The 24,991-nt window shown below is 47.0% G+C and overlaps 1 protein-coding gene across 1 annotated transcript in view; it reads left to right on the top strand.

The window, feature by feature from the left end:
• Nucleotides 1–24,991, top strand: part of ARV1 (ARV1 fatty acid homeostasis modulator) — a 162,518-nt gene that overhangs the window by 86,439 nt on the left and 51,088 nt on the right. Inside the window, exon 4 of the mRNA XM_086927139.1 lies at nt 1,397–1,621. Coding sequence (XP_086783265.1) covers nt 1,397–1,621 — 225 coding nt within the window. The remainder of the gene's footprint in view (nt 1–1,396; nt 1,622–24,991) is intronic.

Genomic DNA, 24,991 nt, shown 5'->3' with positions numbered 1-24,991 from the left:
CCGGGTCTGGTGGCTTAGTGGACTAATACATCCAATGGAGGGGCATGTGTGCCTAACAGCCTGTCTCTAATACACGTCTGGGCTAGGTGAAAGTTCCTTTTCTGAATTCATTCTAGACATCCACAGACACAGGAAGGGCTAGGTGGGATTTAGCTAAGGGTGAGCATGAACTCCGCTCCTCCGGCAGAGTTCCCTGAGTCTTGCCACTCTGTACTCTGCTTGGGAGTGTGTAGTTCTGCAAAAAGAATCCGCTTATCGTCAGTGGAGCGGAGTTTGCCAGTGCACCTGCTCATCCCTAATAAAAATAAATCTTCTTCTGTGATACACCCACACAAAGCAGTTTTGCCAAATAAATATACTGCAAAGCTAGAAAAAACTGCTGCCAATTTTATTGATGAATGACCCATTCCATGTCTTTCATATGTTGTGATTCAGGCACGCAGCGCTTATGTGAAGGCATCAAGCATAGGCTCAAATTTCAACTTTCAGTTTCAAAGCAGCTTTCACGGAGTGCTTTGGGAAATATAGTTATTTTTGGCACCAGTTTGTCTTCTTTGACAGTTGACACCCCGCACGTACCACCCCCAGTTCTTCAGCTCATGTGGGTGATATTGGTGTTAGATACTAACGTCTGGGCTGTCATCAAAGTGGTGGGTCTGTATTTTCGGACCATAAGAATCAGTGGGTTACTGACTGTACATTTTTTGTAAACATGTGAGGGTTGTTACTGATAGAAACGTGCTGGGCTTGTCTCCTGGGGTAACTGACGGGCCTCCTTGCCAAGCCAACTTAAACCAGGTTTATGCTTGCAGCATGGCGTAGAAGGTAAAACGCTGCGTCTTCCCTAAATGTGCTACTGCTAGTGCTAATGTGGACGAATAGACGCATTATAATGACACTCCCAAAAGAGTGCAGTGCCCCAGGGAGAATAGAAGGAACCCACCCCGGACCTCTGAAGTGGGGGATCACTGATTTACTTCACACAAACTTGTATGGTGATTGGATTTCTGCTGCATGGAGTTTTTAGGTTACTTCATAGAATTCCGAGGAGTAAAACTCCGCAAGCTCCTCCCACCCCGAGATTTTGCATCCTTTTGCACTCTAATGGGTCTTCCTGGGCAGATGGGACAAAGGGGCTTACACTTCCAAGGGTAGTGGTCTGACCCCACACAAAGGACTGATAACCCCTAGTGATAGTCTGGAGTGAGGGCTGGGTTGAACAGGATACTGGTGCACTTCAGACCCACTCTTTGAAGTTTCCCTCACATCAAAGGCCCATATGGGTATAAGTATTGGAAAAAATGTATAGATACAAAAACTATCCATTCGTGTCAAAAAAAGTAAAAAGACAAAACTGGGGTATGTAATGCTTTGTTGGTTCTTTTTTCATTTTCAGAACTATCAGCCTATTTTTCGGGCATCTTTGCTGCCCTATTTCTTATGACATGTGAGACTTTGAAAACAAAATTGGATTTCATCCTTCTTCTGAAAGCACTTCTGTTGTCTAGTTATGGGAAGCTGCTGCTGATCCCAGCTGTCATTTGGGAACACGATTACACATTTGTGAGCCTGAAACTCATCAAACTCTTTGTGCTGACGTCAAACTTTCAAGCAATTCGAGGTAATTATCTGTTATCTTTGCTATATGTTTACTGCTGCATACTGCGTTCAAATGTATATAGTCATCATCTTAAACCATTATAGTAAAAAAAAAAAAGCAGCTCCAACTTTTTTACGTGATTGTTTTCTGTATGACATTGTTATCCCGAGGTGAACTACAGGTGGCTTTTCATCTTTTTAAGCCTTGGGGATGCTGAACACCTGTTTTCAAAATCTTTCATATCCAATCTAGTACACTTCTGTGTTTAAGTGTAAACTTCCTGTAATATCTTTACCTTCTAAGCCACCAATCAAGATGTCCCTCAGGGTCAGGTGGAATGGAAGAGTGGTAGGATAATACTCCCATTTAAAGCTGAGGACCTAATGAGCCACATTCATCAGTGCTACCCACTGAGAGGACCCATCATGGATGAAAAAATATGTTTTTTTAATACACAAAATGATTCACGTTTTTATCATGTGAACATTCTGGGTATCTTGCATGCTCCAAATCCTACCTGAGCAGTCAATTGCCTAAGTTTTCAGCCTCTACTAACCTCTTCCTTTTCAAAGCTTCTCTTGAATATGTACCTTTCTCGTTTGCTCTCCAAGCCAGCCAAGTCAACACCCATTACTCAAGGAACAATTAACATGTTCTTTTCTGTCAGAAAAAGAAATGTAATCTTCCGGGTCTCCCCTGTAGCTTCTATACTGAGCTATTCTTTTGTGTTTTGGTCATCCATGTTTGTCAATTAATGCATGAAGTGGTAATATTATGCGGCTGACAATATGCACTGCCCAATGCTCTCTTCCATTAATAACACTGACCCATAAAATCAGTCCTTTCGAGAATCTAACATTAAATGTATTCATTCTTCAAAAAGCATGAGCGAGCAGGAGTCTGACATTTTTTACAAATGTGCCTCTTGTCAGAATACCAAACTGGGTTTCTCTGTCAGTGCTCCTGTGAACGCATTCATTTCTGGCCACCCATGCTCCAGAATTCACCCTAGATTCTTATCTATTGTTACTAAAACATGTTTCCAAGATTGTGACGTCAGTGTCTTACAAATTACACCTCTTATGGAACATCTGACCTATGATCCGAACTCCAGACTAGTAATTTCACCTAGACAGACATGCATTATTCTTTATCGACTTCTAAAAATTATCCTCCTTCTGACACTTCAGCTGAATTTGTTAATTAAAAATCTAGACATGTTCCTTTCACAACATTTTCCATTCACCCTTAGAAAGGCCTTACAGATGAAGCAATTAATTTCATGGAACCAAAATACTTAACATAAAATACTTTAGGCACTTGTCCAAGAAGCAAATATCTTCTTTGATTCAACAACCCTAAGGTGTGAAAATTCAGACATTGAATCAAGAGGTCTTCCTTCCAGTTTGAAAGCTTGGAAATTCTACCCTTGCTTCTTTAGATGTTCAGCTAGCTCTTATTCTCCTCTTGTGTAGGAAAGAGCAAAAATAGTCTAATTCAACTCATGCTTCAAGGATGAATACTGTGCTTTGTTTAGTAGGAGCTCTGCTCTTAACCTACTTGTTTGTTGTGGCAGTCGGACCTCGCTTGGGGCTTCCCACTTCGGGCACTTTTTGGCATCTGCAATGGCAACTCCAGTAAATGGGACCCCATCTCAGCACGGGTCACTCCTGGATCACTCTCTTGAGTTTGTCAGCTGCCTCTTGGTGTTTTCATGTCAAGAGCAAGATGTGGGGACAGTCTGGGACAGCTTCATCTCCTGTAGTACCAGGAAACTGCCTGCCTTTCTGAGCAAGTTTATGTGCCTCTAGGTTTCTTCAGTCAGTATCCTGACTTCCTTCAGCAGAAAGTGGTGACTTCAGGTGATATCCTCTCACCTCTGCGAGACTGGTTGTCAGGCAGACTCCAGGCCTGGTTATAGCAACTGTTCCAGTACTCTGTGGAGTATTTGCTTCCTTGATCAAGAAGAACTTGGGACTGGTTTACATAGAGGGTTGGTTTGCATCCCACTTTCATCCACATTTTTCAGACATTGGAAGCAGACCTACTAATTCAGACTTGAAAATCGTGTGGCGGCAATACTCTCAAGTCTCCTTCTCAGGTTGCTCTTCGAATTAAGCCCTCGGGTAAAGTGATGCTTTTCACAGCAGGTAGCACTGGGTCTGTCGCCAAGCAGGAGCTCCCACAAATGGGCACACTGAACTCTGAGTTTTCAGCACCTGACTGTAATCACCCTATATGAAGTAGTAATCAGTAAAAGACAGGCCTGGCCTAGAAACTTCCTCACCATGTACAATAGTTGCTGTAGTCCCATCTTTCACCCCTACTTCCTACTAAAGAGCACTGCTCAGTAAGAACTGGTCATGATATTTCTGACAATGAATCACTAGGTGCTTAAATGCTGCCCACCTCACAGTTTCTAATGGGAGCCATACAATTGGCTTAGGCCTCCAGAGCCTTAGAAACTATACAGGATGAGAGTTACTCAAAGAAGAGAAAATTGTGATATCCAGAAGCCTCCATAACCACACCTCTGCTGTGTAGAAAACATGGCCATTGATTTAGGTGAGTATGATCTAAGTAATTGGGGTAACTTCCGATTAGTGTGGTGGTCTGTAGAATCCTGTTCAGTATGGCTTGTAAAGGGGAGTGTGGATGAGCTCCTATACATGTACTCCAGATAACATGTGAAAGTGTTTGTAGGAAAGTGACCCTTTTTGTTATGGTCCTCCCCACTTTTTGTTACTGTTACTGATGGTTTTCGACTGATATGCCAGTCAGTCAGTCAATCACTTTTATTCGATTTTTGGGAATCATAAAAAGACACAGGGTACAGTTCAAGAAATACACAAATAAAAAAAAGACAATAATAAACATATCTGCATAGTATATCTACATAATGTATCATACATCAAATCATCGGATTACATAAAAAGAATTTTTTTTTTAAATAGTATATACACAAGTTATACAGTACATTGAAGAAGACATTTCATATAAAAAATTTAAAACATCTGAATATCTATTAATAATACATTAAAATATTTGGTTTATGATCAATCCTTTGTTTCCTTTACTACGCATTTTGTTAATACGGACTCCTGCTACTAAAAAATTTGCAACATGAAAAATGACTCTAGCATTGTGCAAAAGTTGCAGAAATAAGAGCGCTGGCCTAACCTGTAAAAAGCCAGCCTCTCGAAGGATTGGAACAAGATATTTCCTCCTGATTTGAGCGTAGTGATCACAGAACATAATAAAATGTAAAGTGTCCTGGGATGAAAACTGATCACAGTCACATGGCTTAGTATTATCAGGTGAATCCCATCTATAATAGGTGCCCAACAAGAAGTGTATCAGCTTTAAACGAAATCTAATTAAAAGAAAACGATGAAATGGTTTATTAACCCTTTCGATGCTCATGACGAGCTCAGCTCGTCATGATGCACAGTTGAGCTGTGCTGATGACGAGCTGAGCCCGTCATAAAAGAAGGGGAATAGCAATTTCCAGCACAGGGGGGGGGGGGGGGGGGGGGGGGAGGAAACGCCTAGCAGCCAAGGTGTTAACAAATACCAGGTAGGGTTCTGGGCCTGGGACAGTCTTAAGGGCAACATTTCTTCTAACCATTGTTTTTTTTAGCTCTGTTTCTTCCCGCTCTGCTGTAAAGAAGTTTATCAGTGATGTCTTTATCGTCTTGACATCCTCCTTTAGAATGCCATCAGGGGAGTTAAAGAGATCGATGCGTCCCACCTGGGTTAACATTGTTTTTACATACATCAACCATGGAATCTTTAAGGCTCCATCCATACTCAGGCAGTCTTTGAGGATTTTGTGATTTAATGAAATTTCCTCATTTAGCCAAGTTTTTAGCCAAGAAATGACAGGGGCAGATTTTATGATGTCTGAGACATATCCAGTACCCAACTCTGAATGGATAGTAAAGGTAGGAGTAGACTGGGGTACGGAGAGTAATGCTCTAAAGAACCTATTTTCCGCCCTCTGGATGAAGACTGGGTTTGTATATCCCCATATTGAGGCTCCATAGATGGCAATTGCCAAACATTTAGCATTGTAAACCTTAAGAATAGCATTCATTGGACGTGACCCCATTTTTTAGCAAAATTCAAGAGGGCTCCGGCAGATCTGGTGACTGCATTTGATTTGGACTTATGTTGGGCATCCATTTGCCTTTATCATCGAATAACACGCCCAGATAAGTAAAGGAAGGGACCCTATGCACTTCCTTTCCTGTGCAGATGAAGGGTATGGGTTTCTTTTTCCTGCCCTTGAGTCCCATGATCATAACTTGCGATTTTTGTGTATTTATTTTTAAATCTAGCGAGGTCATAAAGTCCCTAAAGGAAGCCAATAGCTTATTAAGGGCCACACCTGTTCGTGCCAAGAGGACTGCATCGTCCGCGTACAGGAGGACCGGGATGTTAGTCTCTCCTGCACGCGGAACGTCGGACCCCAAGGTGGAAAGCGCCGGCTCAAGTGCGTTTATATACAGGGTAAAGAGGAGAGGGGCAAGGATACAACCTTGCCTCACGCCTCTCTGTGAGTTGAAGGGTTCAGTGCATCTACCATCTTGAGTTACTCTAACCGAGGCCTCTAATCCTTGGTGGAGATCGGCTAAAAAGCCCACCAGTGATCTTTCTATGCCCATTTCCAGAAGGACTCCCCACAGCCTAGACCTATTTACCAGTTCAAAGGCTGAGGAGAGGTCCATGAATGCCATATACAGGGCCCCTTTTTTCACTATAGTATATTTACTGATGATCAGATGCAAATTAAGGCATTGATCCAGTGTGCTTCTTTTGGGCCTAAATCCGTATTGGGCATCTGATAAGATTTCCCTGCCTTCTAACCAAGATGTTATCCTCCCCAAGATGACTCTGCCCAAGATCTTAACAGCAGAGTCAATGAGGGAAATAGGTCTATAGCAGGCAGGGTCACTCTTTAGGCCTTTTTTAAAGATCGGTATAATGATAGATCTTGCCCAAGATTGTGGGAACGTGCCATCCCTAGCGGAGTTAAACACATTTGTCAAAATCTTGGCCCAGAATTTGGGTGCTGCCTTATATAAATCCGCAGGGACTCCATCAGGGCCCGGCGCCTTGTTCTTGGATGCATCGTTTATAGCTTTTTCAACATCCTCAGGGTCAAACACTTCAATTAACTCAATGTTAAGTTGAGTAGGGCGATCCTGTGTTTGATCAGATATAGGCTGGCTATAAATATTACCAAAGTGGGATAACCACTGATCATCAGGTATAACGCACTCCACAGCATGATTCTCTGCCCCTGAAAAATAGGGGTGATTAATCACTTCCCAAAAATTAGAGCTATCCCGAAGGACCTCTGGTGATTGGAGATCATTCCATGCCTGTTCTTTGATGTTCTTCTTCCTAGTATAAACAGCCTTTTTATACGCCTTCCTAAGTAGTATTATTTTTGGTTTATTTCTTGGTGACTCTTTTAGGCCCTTTAAGAGGGCAGAATGGGCCCTCGAGCAATTGGTGTCAAACCACCGTTTGCCTCTCTGCCCCCGGTTTTAGTTTTCAAGGTCAAGTCATTATTTACTTGCTGACATACTCGGTTGAAGGCCTGTACAATAGTATCATTAGGGGAAAGGGGGTCTAAACAAATGCCTACCTCCTCTTCAACCTTTGCTAGAACCTCTTTTAGGAAGGTGATCGGGGTCACATTGGCCCATTTTAACCTTCTACCCTGGACTGATATGCACTGGGTCCCTGCTAACCAGGCCTCAGTGGCAGTGCTGTTTCCCTAAAAACAAGGTAAAATGGTCTAATGATGTTACTATTGGCACACACAGTAGCACCCCTGTAAAGTTGTAGCATTTTATTGTATAGTTGATTAAAACTATAACAATTAAACATGAAATTAAGAAAATAATCAATATGAAACACTACATTTTCAAGTACTTAATTAACAATAAAATCAGCAATGTTCTATTATTAAGGTACTCTGCGCAATATACCTTATTAAAGTGCCAAGTGCCTAGATCTAACCCTATCTAAATAAGCAATTTCCTTCATAAAAATACAAAATAATCTCATACCACTAAAATTCATATTCAATATAAAATGTTCATAATACAGAGTCAGCAATCTATACACTGATCAGGTTTATAATTATGGTGAACCTAATTACAATAAAGCCTAAATCATTTCCATGGGATCCAGTGGAGTAGTACAATCTAGGAGGACAGGATGATTTTTGCACTCTAGTCTTATACTTAGAACCTCTAATATACCTGCTTGAGCTTAATGGCTACTGGACTTGTCCCTCCTATTGCTTCTGACCTACCCTCCTGGTGCCTCCATCTCCAGAGGGGAATGCCAACATGCAAGGGAGCACACAAAAAGTCCAACATAATCTTCTTTTATGAGCCTTAAAATGCCAAATATTCCTTCTAAGAAGGTTTAAACCTCACTAACGGGCACCATCCATCATAGGGGGCGACTTTTCTCCAAATCTGCTCTTACTTATATCCCAACTGTTGAACAGGTAGCCCAGGACGAATTGTAAATGATGTAATTGTTAACTGATGTTGTTTCAGTGGAAAGGCTATTCGATAATATTTGATTTAAAATATTCACAAATTTAGCATATCTCCCCAGCCCCCCAGGTGATCTACTGCTAAAGCAAAAGGAAGATGCCTGTGCACAAGAACGGACTCCCTCTGCCAAAAAGATAGGTTTTAACAGTAGTCTCCTTTGATGATCTAGGGGAGGGCAACAGCATAACAAATGAAACCATGATTCTTGATAGTTGTAGCATAGCCTGCAATTGATGTCACCCCCTAAGCCAGCCCAGCGCGGGTTAAAATCTCTTATTGGTAGTACAAGCACGCTCATGTAGAGGATTTGATCCCGAGTATTTGCATTAATGAGATCCGAAAAAAAATGTGTATCTTCCCAACATGATAGGAATCCTTTAGGGGCTGTGCCAATCCTCAGTCCTCGACTGTACGTAAGTCCTGTTGCCAGGAAGACTCTTTCAATTGCTAGTTAATAACTGTCTTCCATGCCAGATATGGGATATCACCGTCCCCCCAAGGCAGACTCCTCAATCTTAAATACCAAATTGCCTCATTGAGTTGTCTAGACCATGGGTTACCAGGTTTTTCGTAAATCAGTTTTGAAAGATTTTTTTAACGTATTCTTGGGAGCTGTCCTACACTTGATAAAATCTTTTAACATGGGTGCCTTACACTCGATTGATTGAATTACTAACCCTAGCTCCAGTCTTAATCAGGAGCATCGGATGTGTTGTGTTTGATGGAATATTTTTTTGTATGCTCTAATGTGACATAACTCCAATGCATCAACTAGTGCACCAGGATAAGCAAAGTGACCATACTGCAGGGCTGGGGTGAAGGTTGCCTTTATTACTTTTAAAATAGGGTAAGCAGAAGCGCTACTTAATAAGCGATTCAGTTGACCAATTCCATAAGTAATAGATGCCGCTTTCTTTTTAAGATCTTTAACTTGGGCAACAGCAGAACCAGATTCACTAAACCACACACAGATATTTATAAAGCCTTGCTGCAGCAATGGTCTTACCTTCCAATTGCCAAGTTGCCAGCTTCTTCCTTCGGTAACCCCCGAAAATCAGGACTTTAGTTTTGGACTGATTTACCAATGGGTGGTTAGCCTTGTTGAATCTACCCAAAGCGTTTAAAGCCCTTTGCAAACCTGACATGGTATGATGCATGACCACGATATCGTCATCGTATTGAACTATTTGTGATCCGACTGCCCTTAGATTAGGGGGAACCACACTGCATCCGCCCAGTACTTTCCCTAGATCAGCCACGTACAAATTAACCAACAGGTGCCAATACACAACCCTGTTTTAGCCCACAGTTTGTTTTTACTTTCTGTGTTACTGTTGTTGCGCTATTTATCACCCGAACCCAGGTCTCTGTATATAGTGATGTTATAGCTCTTAGCAAATTTGTTGGCATACCCCACACCGCAAGCTTCTTCCAGAGGATAGCCCTATCTAATCTGTCAAAAGAAGTACTGTAATCTATGAAACAGCACAGGAGAGGTGGTCTATTCTTCTGAAGGGCCTGGTGCCTTAGGACAGAGAGAGGTTGAATATTGTCTAGCACCCCTGTTAGCCCCTAGTAAATGGTACCCCTGGCACCTAGAGCATGGGTATTAAAGACGGTCCCTAAGAGCTGCAGCATGTATTTTGCCACCCTAATGGACCATTATACAAATTGCATGAAGGCTGCCATTGCAGGCTGTTTGACAGGTTGCTAACAATGTGTGAAAACACGACATGGCGCACACACAGTGTGCAAATGCCAAAGTCACTGCATATAATATATGTGAGGCAACCCGATAGCAGGCCTTAGAGCTCTAAGGCAAGGTGTATTATATTTTATGTGAGGACATATCTGCATGAGCAGATATTCCCCTGTGGTGTCTAGTCCAATTACTAGATATTGCAAGTGAATAGGGAAGCCATCTTAAGGTATGGATTGGGTACTGGTCTTTGTGAGCTACACAATGGCTTCACTGAAACCTATGGTGTTTGGTATTAAACACCTGGTCTTAAAGAATAATACTGAATCCAGTATTAGATTTTTATGACAGGCACCCACAGGGCACCTGTGCCCTCTGAACGCCACTAGTCTTCTAGTGTGCTTACTGACTGGTATCATTCAGCCTGCCACCACAGACAAGTGTCTGAACCCCTGTAGGTGAGAGCCAGTGCTCTCTAAGGTAAGGAAACAATACCTGATCCTGAGAAGGTGTTACTACCTCCTCCAGCAGGATGGCTAATGAATCTACATACCAAGGCCAGAGGCTTCAAAGCCTCTTCCAACTTTGATATGCAACCCCGGCTTCCTCCGGACCTGGAGCATGCCACCCCCTGCCCTGAGGCTAATTTGGCACCAGGACCGGTGGACAATTAGCTATGCAAGTAGGCGTGTTGCACTTCCAGGCTAGTCACACACCTAACGTGGGCTACCTGATGTGCTTCACGAAAGAAGGTTTCACTATCTCATTTTTGGTGGAATTATGAACTCTGGGACAGGGTTATTCCCACTCTCCGCAGGAAGTAGTCAAATAGGGGGTGTAGTGATCCCAGGGGTAAGTAGCCAATTGGCTGCTACCATTCGCTCCAATTAACGCCCCTAAACTTAGTATTTAGGTGGCCCCCTTACATCAGGAACTCAGATTTGGCTGCCTTAAAGAAGAATGACAAAGAAGAGCCGAAGATGTGAGCACTGTGGACCAGCACTGAACTTGGCACAAAACCCTGCCTGTCTGCTGCTGTCCTGACAATCACTGACACTGACTAGTCCAGAAGCAGAACAGCCTTCCCAAACCCTTGGAGATCTGCCCTGCACTTAATCGACCCAGCAACATCTACCTTGGATTGGAGTAGCCTCTTCACCAACTGCATCTGCCTGGTACAGCATTCTGTCAACCCCTGGGCCCACCGAGGGATCAGAGCCCCAGAAGAAGCACTTCGAGGCAGCCTCCGTTCCAAAGCGGGTACTGAGCTGCTAGACCCTCCAGGACCCCCCTGCACCAATACCCAGGCCACCAGTTGTAAAAACCAAAGCTTGTTTGTGTTCAGTCGGATCATCACTGCCGCCAAACCTTACCTGGATGTCGAGGGACTTCAAGAAAGGCCAGCACCACACCAAGAGTGGTCCGACTGTGTGTCTTTTCCCTCTTCTGCAGGTTCACCAAGAACCGTGGGAGCCTTTAACTCACCAACCCGCTGGACAAAACAACTCTGCACCTGAGCTCCCCAGGCTTGAGTAAACCAATGGTGTCCCTGTGGTCCTGAGTGTGAGAAGTTGGCCTGATATATAGTGCTCACTATTCTAGTGATCACTGTGTATCATATCAAACGACCCTTATTGATGATTGGTTGTAAGTCAACCTTATAGACCAGCTATCCTAGTAGCATGGACAAGAGCAGTCTTTAGGCTAAACTCTAGAGGGCGTGTTAAGCCAGCTGTTATACCATCACATATACCCCTTGAACACCAAGTGAAAGGACACCACACAAGTTGTTATGAAAATAAAGGATATTTATTTATAACAAGACTACCCTGAACTCTTTATGAGTCAGGGAGCTAAGCACAATACAAAACTCTTAAGAAAATACTTCAAGTTGCACAATTTACACAAATGCCCGAGGGGCACGAAAAACCATATACTCTAGAAGTGGAATGCGAAATACTAGCAGGTAAGTAACAAGATCCAGAGGCTTCAGGATCGCTAGGACTACACTACTGAACCCTAAGGTTAGGAGCAGGAGGCCTAGGGAGATCGGGTGCAGAGTGTGCACTCTCACGCGGGATGCGGGACAAAGTCTATGGAGGCTAGTATTTCTAAAGTAACTGTTTCCGGACGAATCCGACTAGGTAGACTAAAAACGAAAAAGGATCTGGACACTTAGATAGTGAACCTACGTTGGAGCACTGAAATGCTCAGGTTACCTAGCCCAGGGGCCGCGGCTGCATAGGGTTCAAAAGACGTCGGGAATCCTCGTTGTAGTCTATGGAGCCTTAAAGAAGAAGTTGCTGGCAGGCGACCAGTGAAGATGTTCGGTGTGATCCAAGCCTGGATCAGTGATGAAGATGACCTGAAAGCAGAGGGGACTCAGTTCTTAATCACTAGCCAGTGATTGTGTGGGCACCAGAATGGCACCGGATGAAGTCACCTCGACCAGGTGAGTGGGCGACGCTGGACTCTGCTGTCCCTCGGACCAGGAGGCATTGTCGGCGACCAGGCTGGAGGTGCGAGCTGTCCCACGAAGGTGTCTGCTGTCGGCGATGCTGGAACCAGGAGTGGAGCAACAAGCCTTGGCAAAGGCAAGCCCACGCGGTGAAGTCAAGATGGCGTCTGGAGTGGACCAGGAGGGTCCGGGGTGCTCCTCTTTTGGAAGGGAGCAAGGGCCAGTCTGGAGCAACCAGACCAGCTGCGAAATCATCGTGGTGCGTCGTCAGGAGGGCCACTAGCCAGCAGGCAAGTGACCGGACAACGCGGTGAGCAGCAAAGAGCAGAAGGGCCCCACGCAGATCTCGTGGATGCTGGGGGGCTGGACTTCGGTGCTGGAACTGCTCAGGGTTAGGGCTTCTCAAACCCCAAAGCACTCACTCGAGGATCCCTCGGCGGTCGTGCTGGTTAAGCGTCGTGCTGGTCTTGAAGATGGCTGGTCCCTCAGGTCTCGTCACTCCCACGAATCTCAGCTGGGCTGATGATGCAGGTAGAGGTCAGAGATGCCAGGGAATCCGGGTCTCGTCGAGCTGGTCAGTCTTGATCCGGAGGATGGACGTGCAGTAAACCGCAAGCGCTTAGATGGTGCCTGCTGGTGCAGGGTGGCTACTCCTTAGCCACAAGGGAGAGTCTTCAGAAGGTATCAAGAGTTCCTTTCGTGGAAAGTAGTTCAAGATTCAGAATTATCTAATTTGGCAGCAAACCGCAAGCGCTTAGATGGTGCCTGCTGGTGCAGGGTGGCTACTCCTTAGCCACAAGGGAGAGTCTTCAGAAGGTATCAAGTGTTCCTTTCGTGGAAAGTAGTTCAAGATTCAGAATTATCTAATTTGGGAAGGGGGCCTGCTCCTACCTTTATCCTAAGAAAGGGGGCTGGTACGCGACTAGGTCCTGCCCATGGGTGGGACCAGGAGGGGGGTGGTTACACCCCTCTCCTTTGTCCAGTCTCTCCCCAGCTCAGGGGCTGGGGTGCCCCTGGAACTCGTTTGAGCCGGCATATGCACAGTGAGCACCGGGGTGCCACTTGCAGTCACCTTCCTCTCAGCCCTGCCTACCTGGGATACACAAAACCCTGTCTGGGATGGTGCTAGCACCGCCCCTGACAGGAAACCCTTTGTCCGAGCTCTCCTCGCTGGAAGGACTCCCAGCAGCAGGAGGTCAGACTTGTGTCTGTGGTGGCAGCATCCATTTTGTGATGCTGAGGCTCGAGTTAACTTTAACCGGGGTTCACAGTTACATACATGTCGTGTCCCTCTAGAAGGGTGGAATGCTAACCCCGTCGCCAGAATTGGCGAGGGGTTAGTATTCCAATTCGTATGACACCTTACTCGACATGTTTTGATAAAGCGATACCAAAATTGGCAAATAACCGCGAGGATTATAAGGCACTTAATAGTATATGGTACGCGTTATCATGGAGCAGCTATTAGGACTTGGTTCCGCAAGCTGCAAACGGGCTCAGCTCATGCCAGAGCGCCATCTCACATAATTCCAAGCACTCTGCCTTCAGGATTGATAAGGCCTGCCATAGGAGTGACTGATAGGAATATATGTGTCCATTTTAGGGTTAGATATAGGAATACTATATCTAAAGCAAAGGGTGATTACACGACCTTGCCCCAGCTGTCGTGCAGCCAGTTGTGTCAGATTTGGATGGCCAGCCAGGGGTGGCATAATACATGCTGCAGCCCCTGGTAGGCCCTGGGTGCACCTATGCCCTGGGTACCTAAGGTACACTGTACAGGGGCTGATAAGGTGACTCAGTATCCAATTAGATATGTACCTAAGGTACATGGAATCCATTTTACAGAGAGAGCAGTGGGCCTGGGGTCCTGAATAGCAGGGTCCCAGGTCAACTAAGTCGAAAAACCAGCAAAACACCAGGCAAAACGTTGGGGGCAACCATAGTCAGATATCCACCTTCCTACATAACCCCCCCACCCCAAACGAAAGGAGATAAGGCTATCCTTGACCAGGTAAGCCTATATTGCCTGAGTGGCCATATGAGGTGGTATATGCACTGGCATGGTTACCCCCTATATCATGGTCCACTAAGCAATCCCTCACCCTAAGGGTATCTGAGGGTCTCCACCATAGGGAATCTCTACCCGTGGTGTGCTTTGGCAAAGTAAAAGGCTGGTGCTGAGATGGAGTACCGAAGTGAGACTCCACTAATGTTGGGTTCAACTTCCTCCAATCACTATCCACCATATGTGCCTTTCTTTCCAGGACTGAGTTGCTGTGAGCTCTCAGGGTCAACCTCTGGCTACCTAAAGCTGGAGGCTGAGTCCCTCTGTTTGGCTTACTGGAGGGACAGGTCAGGTTTGGGGCTTTTAGGTCCCAGGTTTGGCTGTGCCCAACAGTGTCCATCTGTGGGAGGTCCCTAACTAATTTTAAGGGGGATCCCTCAGGAGTTTGTTTTATTTTCACTTGGCTAGGACTACTAGCTTCAGTGCCCTTAATCTGCTGATTGGGAAGTTCTTTTGGACAGGGGGCCCTTTGGGGTCCACCACTGGCCTTCCTGACCTCTACAGCCCTAGGCTGACTGAGGCAGGGTAGAGAGGGGCAGGTTCCCTGCTCCAGACTGGATCCCACCTTGGAAGGGTCCACTGACATCAGTGGCTCTGCCATGCTAGGCCTGACTACCTCTGGGGCAGTTCCTTCACAAGGGGTCAGATCAGTTCCCTAAGGAGGCTGATCCTTTCCTAGAGTCTGGTGGGAGGGAGATTTCTCTTCCTCCTCAATGCTCTCTCTCTGAGTGGAGTGATCCATAGTTTCAGGCTTCACAACACTATCATCTGTCTGAGTTTGAGCTGTGGCCATCACAACTCCACCAACCTTTTCAGGAAGGGACTCAGTTTGGGTATGGGCTGTGACCATCACAGCCTTGCCAACCTGTTCAGGAAAGGAATCTGTCTGAGATTGGGCTGTGGCTGGCACAGCCCTCCTGACCTGTTCAGGGAGGACATCTTGGACTGGGGCTGTGGCTATCACTGCCCCACTAACCTTACCATGGAGGTTTACCATTTTAAAATGGGTTTCTTGCTCTACCTCAGCCCAGGCTGAGATCTCTAAATCATTCCCCAGTAGGCAATCTACAGGCAAGTTTGGTGACACTGCCACTCTCTTGTGGCCAGTGACACCTCCCCAGCTGAGATTGACCACTGCTATGGGATGATCTCTCTGCACTCCATCAATGTTGGTTACCTGGTATGTGGCTCCAGGTATAAGTTGCCTTGAGGGGACTAGGCTCTCAGTCACCATGGTGATGCTAGCCCCTGTGTCTCTGTAGGCCTCAACTTTTGAACCATTGATGAGGGGCTCCTGTCTGTACTTGCCCAAAGTGTTGGGACAAGCTGTGAAGTTGGCAAACCCCATGCCAGTCTCACAGACAAGAGTATCTAAGTCAGGCGACCTGGTTAGGCCAGAGTCCCCAGGAACTCCCAAAGTAAATGCACCCAAATTCTTGGGGGCACTCCCACCACCTGGGGGATTACTACTAGTAGTAACAGGAGGCTTGGAAGTGTTACTTGAGGGGTATGTTCTCCTTATTGTTGTTGGCCCTTGGGCAACTGATGTCAGTTTTGTAATGGCCTACCTGTTTGCAGGTATGACAATAAGGTTTCTTTTGGGTATTGGAAGGATTTTGGGACCCACCCTTTTCAGAGGAATTTTGGGGCCCTGGGGTTTGATCAGAAGATTTATTCCCACTCCTCTCTTGAGGCTTGGTTGATTCTTTCTTTTGGTCACCACCCTGGTTCTTAGGCCTAATCCTGGTTCTGACCCATTTGTCTGCCCTCTTACCCAATTCTTGTGGAGAGGTCAGATCAGAGTCTACCAGGTGCTGGTTTAATAACTGGTTCTGACAATTATTTAAGACTTGCTCTCTCATAATAAGATTATACAATCCTGTGAAGTCAGTAACTTTACTACCCAATAGCCAGCCTTCTAGAGCCTTAGTGGCACAATCAACAAAGTCAGTCAAGTCCTGAGACTGAGTTTTCTGGGTGTCTCTGAACATCAACCTGTACTGTTCAGTTGTTGAGCCAAACCCATCAACCAGTGTATTCTTCAGGACTTGGTAATTGTTAGCATCCTCAGCTCTAGTAGTGAGGAGCTTATCTCTACCTTTGCCTTCAAAGGAGAGCCACAAAATAGCTGCCCACTGACTCTGGGGGATGCACTGGACAGTGCAGGCCCTCTCTAAAGCAGTCATCCATTTGTGGATGTCATCCCCTTGGTTAAAGGGGGGCACTATTTTACTCAGGTGTCTAGTATCAAAACTCCTGTCCTTATCTCTAGGGATAATGCTGCCACCAGTGGGGTCTGCCCCACTCAATTTCTGATCTCTGGCAAAGGAAAGTCTCTATTTGGCAAGGGCAAGTTCTTCCCTCTCAATCCTCAGATTGACTTCCCTAATCTTAGCTTCATGCTCTCTTCTCTGAGGGGATGTCATCCCTCTGTGAGAAGAGGCCTGAGAGCCATTGGTACGAGTGGATCTGTTAGAGCCTCTGGAGAGAGACCTAACTCGTCCATTCCCAATGTTAAGCCTGCCTGAGAGTGGGCCTGGGGGTCCCCCAGTTCCATTCTCATGCCTGCTTAAGTTGGTCCTGGTGAGCCTACTGACTACTACCTGACCTTTGTCTGCCTCATCCCCTGATAACTCCTCTTCCTCCTCTTCACCTTCTGCTTCATGGAGGTTAAGGTCAGGGTCACCAAGGGTTCCCTCTAAGGGGGGCATGCTCCCATCTGGATTAGAGGGGCCTGTGTTAGAGGCCCTTCTGGCATCATAAGTCTCTGAGAGACCTATCAGGAATGGGATGGTAGGGTTAGAACCCTGTTTTAGCTTCCTGGAGGTACACAGTTGTCTCATCTCCTGGAAGCTAAGAGCTGCATATCTTGACATGATCTGTGGAGGGTCAACAACCACAAGGAGAGTCTCTGAAGACTCTCCGTGGTTAGACATGCTCCTAGTGAGGTGTAAGTGGTGCACTTACCTACACTATTTGTTTGCCTACTGATCCCTTGCTAAGAGTTGTAGTCAGGGTGTGCTAAGCCCCGTTACACTACAACAGCTGGTTCAGTAGAACTCAGAGTATTCTAAGCTAAGTTATATGTACCTTGGTACTTATGTGATCTTTCAAATGATATTCTTAGGATACGTGTGGTAAAATAACAGCAAGCTCAAATCCCAACCGCTGCTCACCAATGTGAGAAGTTGGCCTGATATATAGTGCTCACTATTCTAGTGATCACTGTGTATCATACCAAACGACCCTTATTGATGATTGGTTGTAAGTCAACCTTATAGACCAGCTATCCTAGTAGCATGGACAAGAGCAGACTTTAGGCTAAACTCTAGAGGGCGTGTTAAGCCAGCTGTTATACCATCACATATACCCCTTGAACACCAAGTGAAAGGACACCACACAAGTTGTTATGAAAATAAAGGATATTTATTTATAACAAGACTACCCTGAACTCTTTATGAGTCAGGGAGCTAAGCACAATACAAAACTCTTAAGAAAATACTTCAAGTTGCACAATTTACACAAATGCCTCGGGGCACGAAAAACCATATACTCTAGAAGTGGAATGCGAAATACTAGCAGGTAAGTAACAAGATCCAGAGGCTTCAGGATCGCTAGGACTACACTACTGAACCCTAAGGTTAGGAGCAGGAGGCCTAGGGAGATCGGGTGCAGAGTGTGCATTCTCACGCGGGATGCGGGACAAAGTCTATGGAGGCTAGTATTTCTAAAGTAACTGTTTCCGGACGAATCCGACTAGGTAGACTAAAAACGAAAAAGGATCTGGACACTTAGATAGTGAACCTACGTTGGAGCACCGAAATGCTCAGGTTACCTAGCCCGGGGGCCGAGGCTGCATAGGGTTCAAAAGACGTCAGGAATCCTCGTTGTAGTCTATGGAGCCTGAAAGAAGAAGTTGCTGGCAGGCGACCAGTGAAGATGTTCGGTGTGATCCAAGCCTGGATCGGTGATGAAGATGACCTGAAAGCAGAGGGGACTCAGTTCTTAATCACTAGCCAGTGATTGTGTGGGCACCAGAATGGCACCGGATGAAGTCACCTCGACCAGGTGAGTGGGCGACGCTGGACTCTGCTGTCCCTCGGACCAGGAGGCATTGTCGGCGACCAGGCTGGAGGTGCGAGCTGTCCCACGAAGGTGTCTGCTGTCGGCGATGCTGGAACCAGGAGTGGAGCAACAAGCCTTGGCAAAGGCAAGCCCACGTGGTGGAGTCAAGATGGCGTCTGGAGTGGACCAGGAGGGTCCGGGGTGCTCCTCTTTTGGAAGGGAGCAAGGGCCAGTCTGGAGCAACCAGACCAGCTGCGAAATCATCGTGGTGCGTCGTCAGGAGGGCCACTAGCCAGCAGGCAAGTGACCGGACAACGCGGTGAGCAGCAAAGAGCAGAAGGGCCCCACGCAGATCTCGTGGATGCTGGGGGGCTGGACTTCGGTGCTGGAACTGCTCAGGGTTAGGGCTTCTCAAACCCCAAAGCACTCACTCGAGGATCCCTCGGCGGTCGTGCTGGTTAAGCGTCGTGCTGGTCTTGAAGATGGCTGGTCCCTCAGGTCTCGTCACTCCCACGAATCTCAGCTGGGCTGATGATGCAGGTAGAGGTCAGAGATGCCAGGGAATCCGGGTCTCGTCGAGCTGGTCAGTCTTGATCCGGAGGATGGACGTGCAGCAAACCGCAAGCGCTTAGATGGTGCCTGCTGGTGCAGGGTGGCTACTCCTTAGCCACAAGGGAGAGTCTTCAGAAGGTATCAAGAGTTCCTTTCGTGGAAAGTAGGTCAAGATTCAGAATTATCTAATTTGGCAGCAAACCGCAAGCGCTTAGATGGTGCCTGCTGGTGCAGGGTGGCTACTCCTTAGCCACAAGGGAGAGTCTTCAGAAGGTATCAAGTGTTCCTTTCGTGGAAAGTAGTTCAAGATTCAGAATTATCTAATTTGGGAAGGGGGCCTGCTCCTACCTTTATCCTAAGAAAGGGGGCTGGTACGCGACTAGGTCCTGCCCATGGGTGGGACCAGGAGGGGGGTGGTTACACCCCTCTCCTTTGTCCAGTCTCTCCCCAGCTCAGGGGCTGGGGTGCCCCTGGAACTCGTTTGAGCCGGCATATGCACAGTGAGCACCGGGGTGCCACTTGCAGTCACCTTCCTCTCAGCCCTGCCTACCTGGGATACACAAAACCCTGTCTGGGATGGTGCTAGCACCGCCCCTGACAGGAAACCCTTTGTCCGAGCTCTCCTCGCTGGAAGGACTCCCAGCAGCAGGAGGTCAGACTTGTGTCTGTGGTGGCAGCATCCATTTTGTGATGCTGAGGCTCGAGTTAACTTTAACCGGGGTTCACAGTTACATACATGTCGTGTCCCTCTAGAAGGGTGGAATGCTAACCCCGTCGCCAGAATTGGCGAGGGGTTAGTATTCCAATTCGTATGACACCTTACTCGACATGTTTTGATAAAGCGATACCAAAATTGGCAAATAACCGCGAGGATTATAAGGCACTTAATAGTATATGGTACGCGTTATCATGGAGCAGCTATTAGGACTTGGTTCCGCAAGCTGCAAACGGGCTCAGCTCATGCCAGAGCGCCATCTCACATAATTCCAAGCACTCTGCCTTCAGGATTGATAAGGCCTGCCATAGGAGTGACTGATAGGAATATATGTGTCCATTTTAGGGTTAGATATAGGAATACTATATCTAAAGCAAAGGGTGATTACACGACCTTGCCCCAGCTGTCGTGCAGCCAGTTGTGTCAGATTTGGATGGCCAGCCAGGGGTGGCATAATACATGCTGCAGCCCCTGGTAGGCCCTGGGTGCACCTATGCCCTGGGTACCTAAGGTACACTGTACAGGGGCTGATAAGGTGACTCAGTATCCAATTAGATATGTACCTAAGGTACATGGAATCCATTTTACAGAGAGAGCAGTGGGCCTGGGGTCCTGAATAGCAGGGTCCCAGGTCAACTAAGTCGAAAAACCAGCAAAACACCAGGCAAAACGTTGGGGGCAACCATAGTCAGATATCCACCTTCCTACATAACCCCCCCACCCCAAACGAAAGGAGATAAGGCTATCCTTGACCAGGTAAGCCTATATTGCCTGAGTGGCCATATGAGGTGGTATATGCACTGGCATGGTTACCCCCTATATCATGGTCCACTAAGCAATCCCTCACCCTAAGGGTATCTGAGGGTCTCCACCATAGGGAATCTCTACCCGTGGTGTGCTTTGGCAAAGTAAAAGGCTGGTGCTGAGATGGAGTACCGAAGTGAGACTCCACTAATGTTGGGTTCAACTTCCTCCAATCACTATCCACCATATGTGCCTTTCTTTCCAGGACTGAGTTGCTGTGAGCTCTCAGGGTCAACCTCTGGCTACCTAAAGCTGGAGGCTGAGTCCCTCTGTTTGGCTTACTGGAGGGACAGGTCAGGTTTGGGGCTTTTAGGTCCCAGGTTTGGCTGTGCCCAACAGTGTCCATCTGTGGGAGGTCCCTAACTAATTTTAAGGGGGATCCCTCAGGAGTTTGTTTTATTTTCACTTGGCTAGGACTACTAGCTTCAGTGCCCTTAATCTGCTGATTGGGAAGTTCTTTTGGACAGGGGGCCCTTTGGGGTCCACCACTGGCCTTCCTGACCTCTACAGCCCTAGGCTGACTGAGGCAGGGTAGAGAGGGGCAGGTTCCCTGCTCCAGACTGGATCCCACCTTGGAAGGGTCCACTGACATCAGTGGCTCTGCCATGCTAGGCCTGACTACCTCTGGGGCAGTTCCTTCACAAGGGGTCAGATCAGTTCCCTAAGGAGGCTGATCCTTTCCTAGAGTCTGGTGGGAGGGAGATTTCTCTTCCTCCTCAATGCTCTCTCTCTGAGTGGAGTGATCCATAGTTTCAGGCTTCACAACACTATCATCTGTCTGAGTTTGAGCTGTGGCCATCACAACTCCACCAACCTTTTCAGGAAGGGACCCAGTTTGGGTATGGGCTGTGACCATCACAGCCTTGCCAACCTGTTCAGGAAAGGAATCTGTCTGAGATTGGGCTGTGGCTGGCACAGCCCTCCTGACCTGTTCAGGGAGGACATCTTGGACTGGGGCTGTGGCTATCACTGCCCCACTAACCTTACCATGGAGGTTTACCATTTTAAAATGGGTTTCTTGCTCTACCTCAGCCCAGGCTGAGATCTCTAAATCATTCCCCAGTAGGCAATCTACAGGCAAGTTTGGTGACACTGCCACTCTCTTGTGGCCAGTGACACCTCCCCAGCTGAGATTGACCACTGCTATGGGATGATCTCTCTGCACTCCATCAATGTTGGTTACCTGGTATGTGGCTCCAGGTATAAGTTGCCTTGAGGGGACTAGGCTCTCAGTCACCATGGTGATGCTAGCCCCTGTGTCTCTGTAGGCCTCAACTTTTGAACCATTGATGAGGGGCTCCTGTCTGTACTTGCCCAAAGTGTTGGGACAAGCTGTGAAGTTGGCAAACCCCATGCCAGTCTCACAGACAAGAGTATCTAAGTCAGGCGACCTGGTTAGGCCAGAGTCCCCAGGAACTCCCAAAGTAAATGCACCCAAATTCTTGGGGGCACTCCCACCACCTGGGGGATTACTACTAGTAGTAACAGGAGGCTTGGAAGTGTTACTTGAGGGGTATGTTCTCCTTATTGTTGTTGGCCCTTGGGCAACTGATGTCAGTTTTGTAATGGCCTACCTGTTTGCAGGTATGACAATAAGGTTTCTTTTGGGTATTGGAAGGATTTTGGGACCCACCCTTTTCAGAGGAATTTTGGGGCCCTGGGGTTTGATCAGAAGATTTATTCCCACTCCTCTCTTGAGGCTTGGTTGATTCTTTCTTTTGGTCACCACCCTGGTTCTTAGGCCTAATCCTGGTTCTGACCCATTTGTCTGCCCTCTTACCCAATTCTTGTGGAGAGGTCAGATCAGAGTCTACCAGGTGCTGGTTTAATAACTGGTTCTGACAATTATTTAAGACTTGCTCTCTCATAATAAGATTATACAATCCTGTGAAGTCAGTAACTTTACTACCCAATAGCCAGCCTTCTAGAGCCTTAGTGGCACAATCAACAAAGTCAGTCCAGTCCTGAGACTGAGTTTTCTGGGTGTCTCTGAACATCAACCTGTACTGTTCAGTTGTTGAGCCAAACCCATCAACCAGTGTATTCTTCAGGACTTGGTAATTGTTAGCATCCTCAGCTCTAGTAGTGAGGAGCTTATCTCTACCTTTGCCTTCAAAGGAGAGCCACAAAATAGCTGCCCACTGACTCTGGGGGATGCACTGGACAGTGCAGGCCCTCTCTAAAGCAGTCATCCATTTGTGGATGTCATCCCCTTGGTTAAAGGGGGGCACTATTTTACTCAGGTGTCTAGTATCAAAACTCCTGTCCTTATCTCTAGGGATAATGCTGCCACCAGTGGGGTCTGCCCCACTCAATTTCTGATCTCTGGCAAAGGAAAGTCTCTCTTTGGCAAGGGCAAGTTCTTCCCTCTCAATCCTCAGATTGACTTCCCTAATCTTAGCTTCATGCTCTCTTCTCTGAGGGGATGTCATCCCTTTGTGAGAAGAGGCCTGAGAGCCATTGGTACGAGTGGATCTGTTAGAGCCTCTGGAGAGAGACCTAACTCGTCCATTCCCAATGTTAAGCCTGCCTGAGAGTGGGCCTGGGGGTCCCCCAGTTCCATTCTCATGCCTGCTTAAGTTGGTCCTGGTGAGCCTACTGACTACTACCTGACCTTTGTCTGCCTCATCCCCTGATAACTCCTCTTCCTCCTCTTCACCTTCTGCTTCATGGAGGTTAAGGTCAGGGTCACCAAGGGTTCCCTCTAAGGGGGGCATGCTCCCATCTGGATTAGAGGGGCCTGTGTTAGAGGCCCTTCTGGCATCATAAGTCTCTAAGAGACCTATCAGGAATGGGATGGTAGGGTTAGAACCCTGTTTTAGCTTCCTGGAGGTACACAGTTGTCTCATCTCCTGGAAGCTAAGAGCTGCATATCTTGACATGATCTGTGGAGGGTCAACAACCACAAGGAGAGTCTCTGAAGACTCTCCGTGGTTAGACATGCTCCTAGTGAGGTGTAAGTGGTGCACTTACCTACACTATTTGTTTGCCTACTGATCCCTTGCTAAGAGTTGTAGTCAGGGTGTGCTAAGCCCCGTTACACTACAACAGCTGGTTCAGTAGAACTCAGAGTATTCTAAGCTAAGTTATATGTACCTTGGTACTTATGTGATCTTTCAAATGATATTCTTAGGATACGTGTGGTAAAATAACAGCAAGCTCAAATCCCAACCGCTGCTCACCAATGTGAGAAGTTGGCCTGATATATAGTGCTCACTATTCTAGTGATCACTGTGTATCATACCAAACGACCCTTATTGATGATTGGTTGTAAGTCAACCTTATAGACCAGCTATCCTAGTAGCATGGACAAGAGCAGACTTTAGGCTAAACTCTAGAGGGCGTGTTAAGCCAGCTGTTATACCATCACATATACCCCTTGAACACCAAGTGAAAGGACACCACACAAGTTGTTATGAAAATAAAGGATATTTATTTATAACAAGACTACCCTGAACTCTTTATGAGTCAGGGAGCTAAGCACAATACAAAACTCTTAAGAAAATACTTCAAGTTGCACAATTTACACAAATGCCTCGGGGCACGAAAAACCATATACTCTAGAAGTGGAATGCGAAATACTAGCAGGTAAGTAACAAGATCCAGAGGCTTCAGGATCGCTAGGACTACACTACTGAACCCTAAGGTTAGGAGCAGGAGGCCTAGGGAGATCGGGTGCAGAGTGTGCATTCTCACGCGGGATGCGGGACAAAGTCTATGGAGGCTAGTATTTCTAAAGTCACTGTTTCCGGACGAATCCGACTAGGTAGACTAAAAACGAAAAAGGATCTGGACACTTAGATAGTGAACCTACGTTGGAGCACCGAAATGCTCAGGTTACCTAGCCCAGGGGCCGAGGCTGCATAGGGTTCAAAAGACGTCAGGAATCCTCGTTGTAGTCTATGGAGCCTGAAAGAAGAAGTTGCTGGCAGGCGACCAGTGAAGATGTTCGGTGTGATCCAAGCCTGGATCGGTGATGAAGATGACCTGAAAGCAGAGGGGACTCAGTTCTTAATCACTAGCCAGTGATTGTGTGGGAACCAGGATGGCACCGGATGAAGTCACCTCGACCAGGTGAGTGGGTGATGCTGGACTCTGCTGTCCCTCGGACCAGGAGGCGTTGTCGGCGACCAGGCTGGAGGTGCGAGCTGTCCCACGAAGGTGTCTGCTGTCGGCGATACTGGAACCAGGAGTGGAGCAACAAGCCTTGGCAAAGGCACGACCACGCGGTGGAGTCAAGATGGCGTCTGGAGTGGACCAGGAGGGTCCGGGTGCTCCTCTTTTGGAAGGGAGCAAGGGCCAGTCTGGAGCAACCAGACCAGCGGCGAAACGTTGTGGTGCGTCGTCAGGAGGGCCACTAGCCAGCAGGCAAGTGACCGGACAACGCGGTGAGCAGCAAAGAGCAGAAGGGCCCCACGCAGATCTCGTGGATGCTGGGGGGCTGGA

This window comes from Lissotriton vulgaris, chromosome 6 (assembly GCF_964263255.1).
Source record: "Lissotriton vulgaris chromosome 6, aLisVul1.2, whole genome shotgun sequence".
Lineage (NCBI taxonomy): Eukaryota > Metazoa > Chordata > Amphibia > Caudata > Salamandridae > Lissotriton > Lissotriton vulgaris.
The sequence above is the reverse complement of the archived record's forward strand: the minus strand, read 5'-3'. Positions and strand labels throughout refer to the sequence as shown.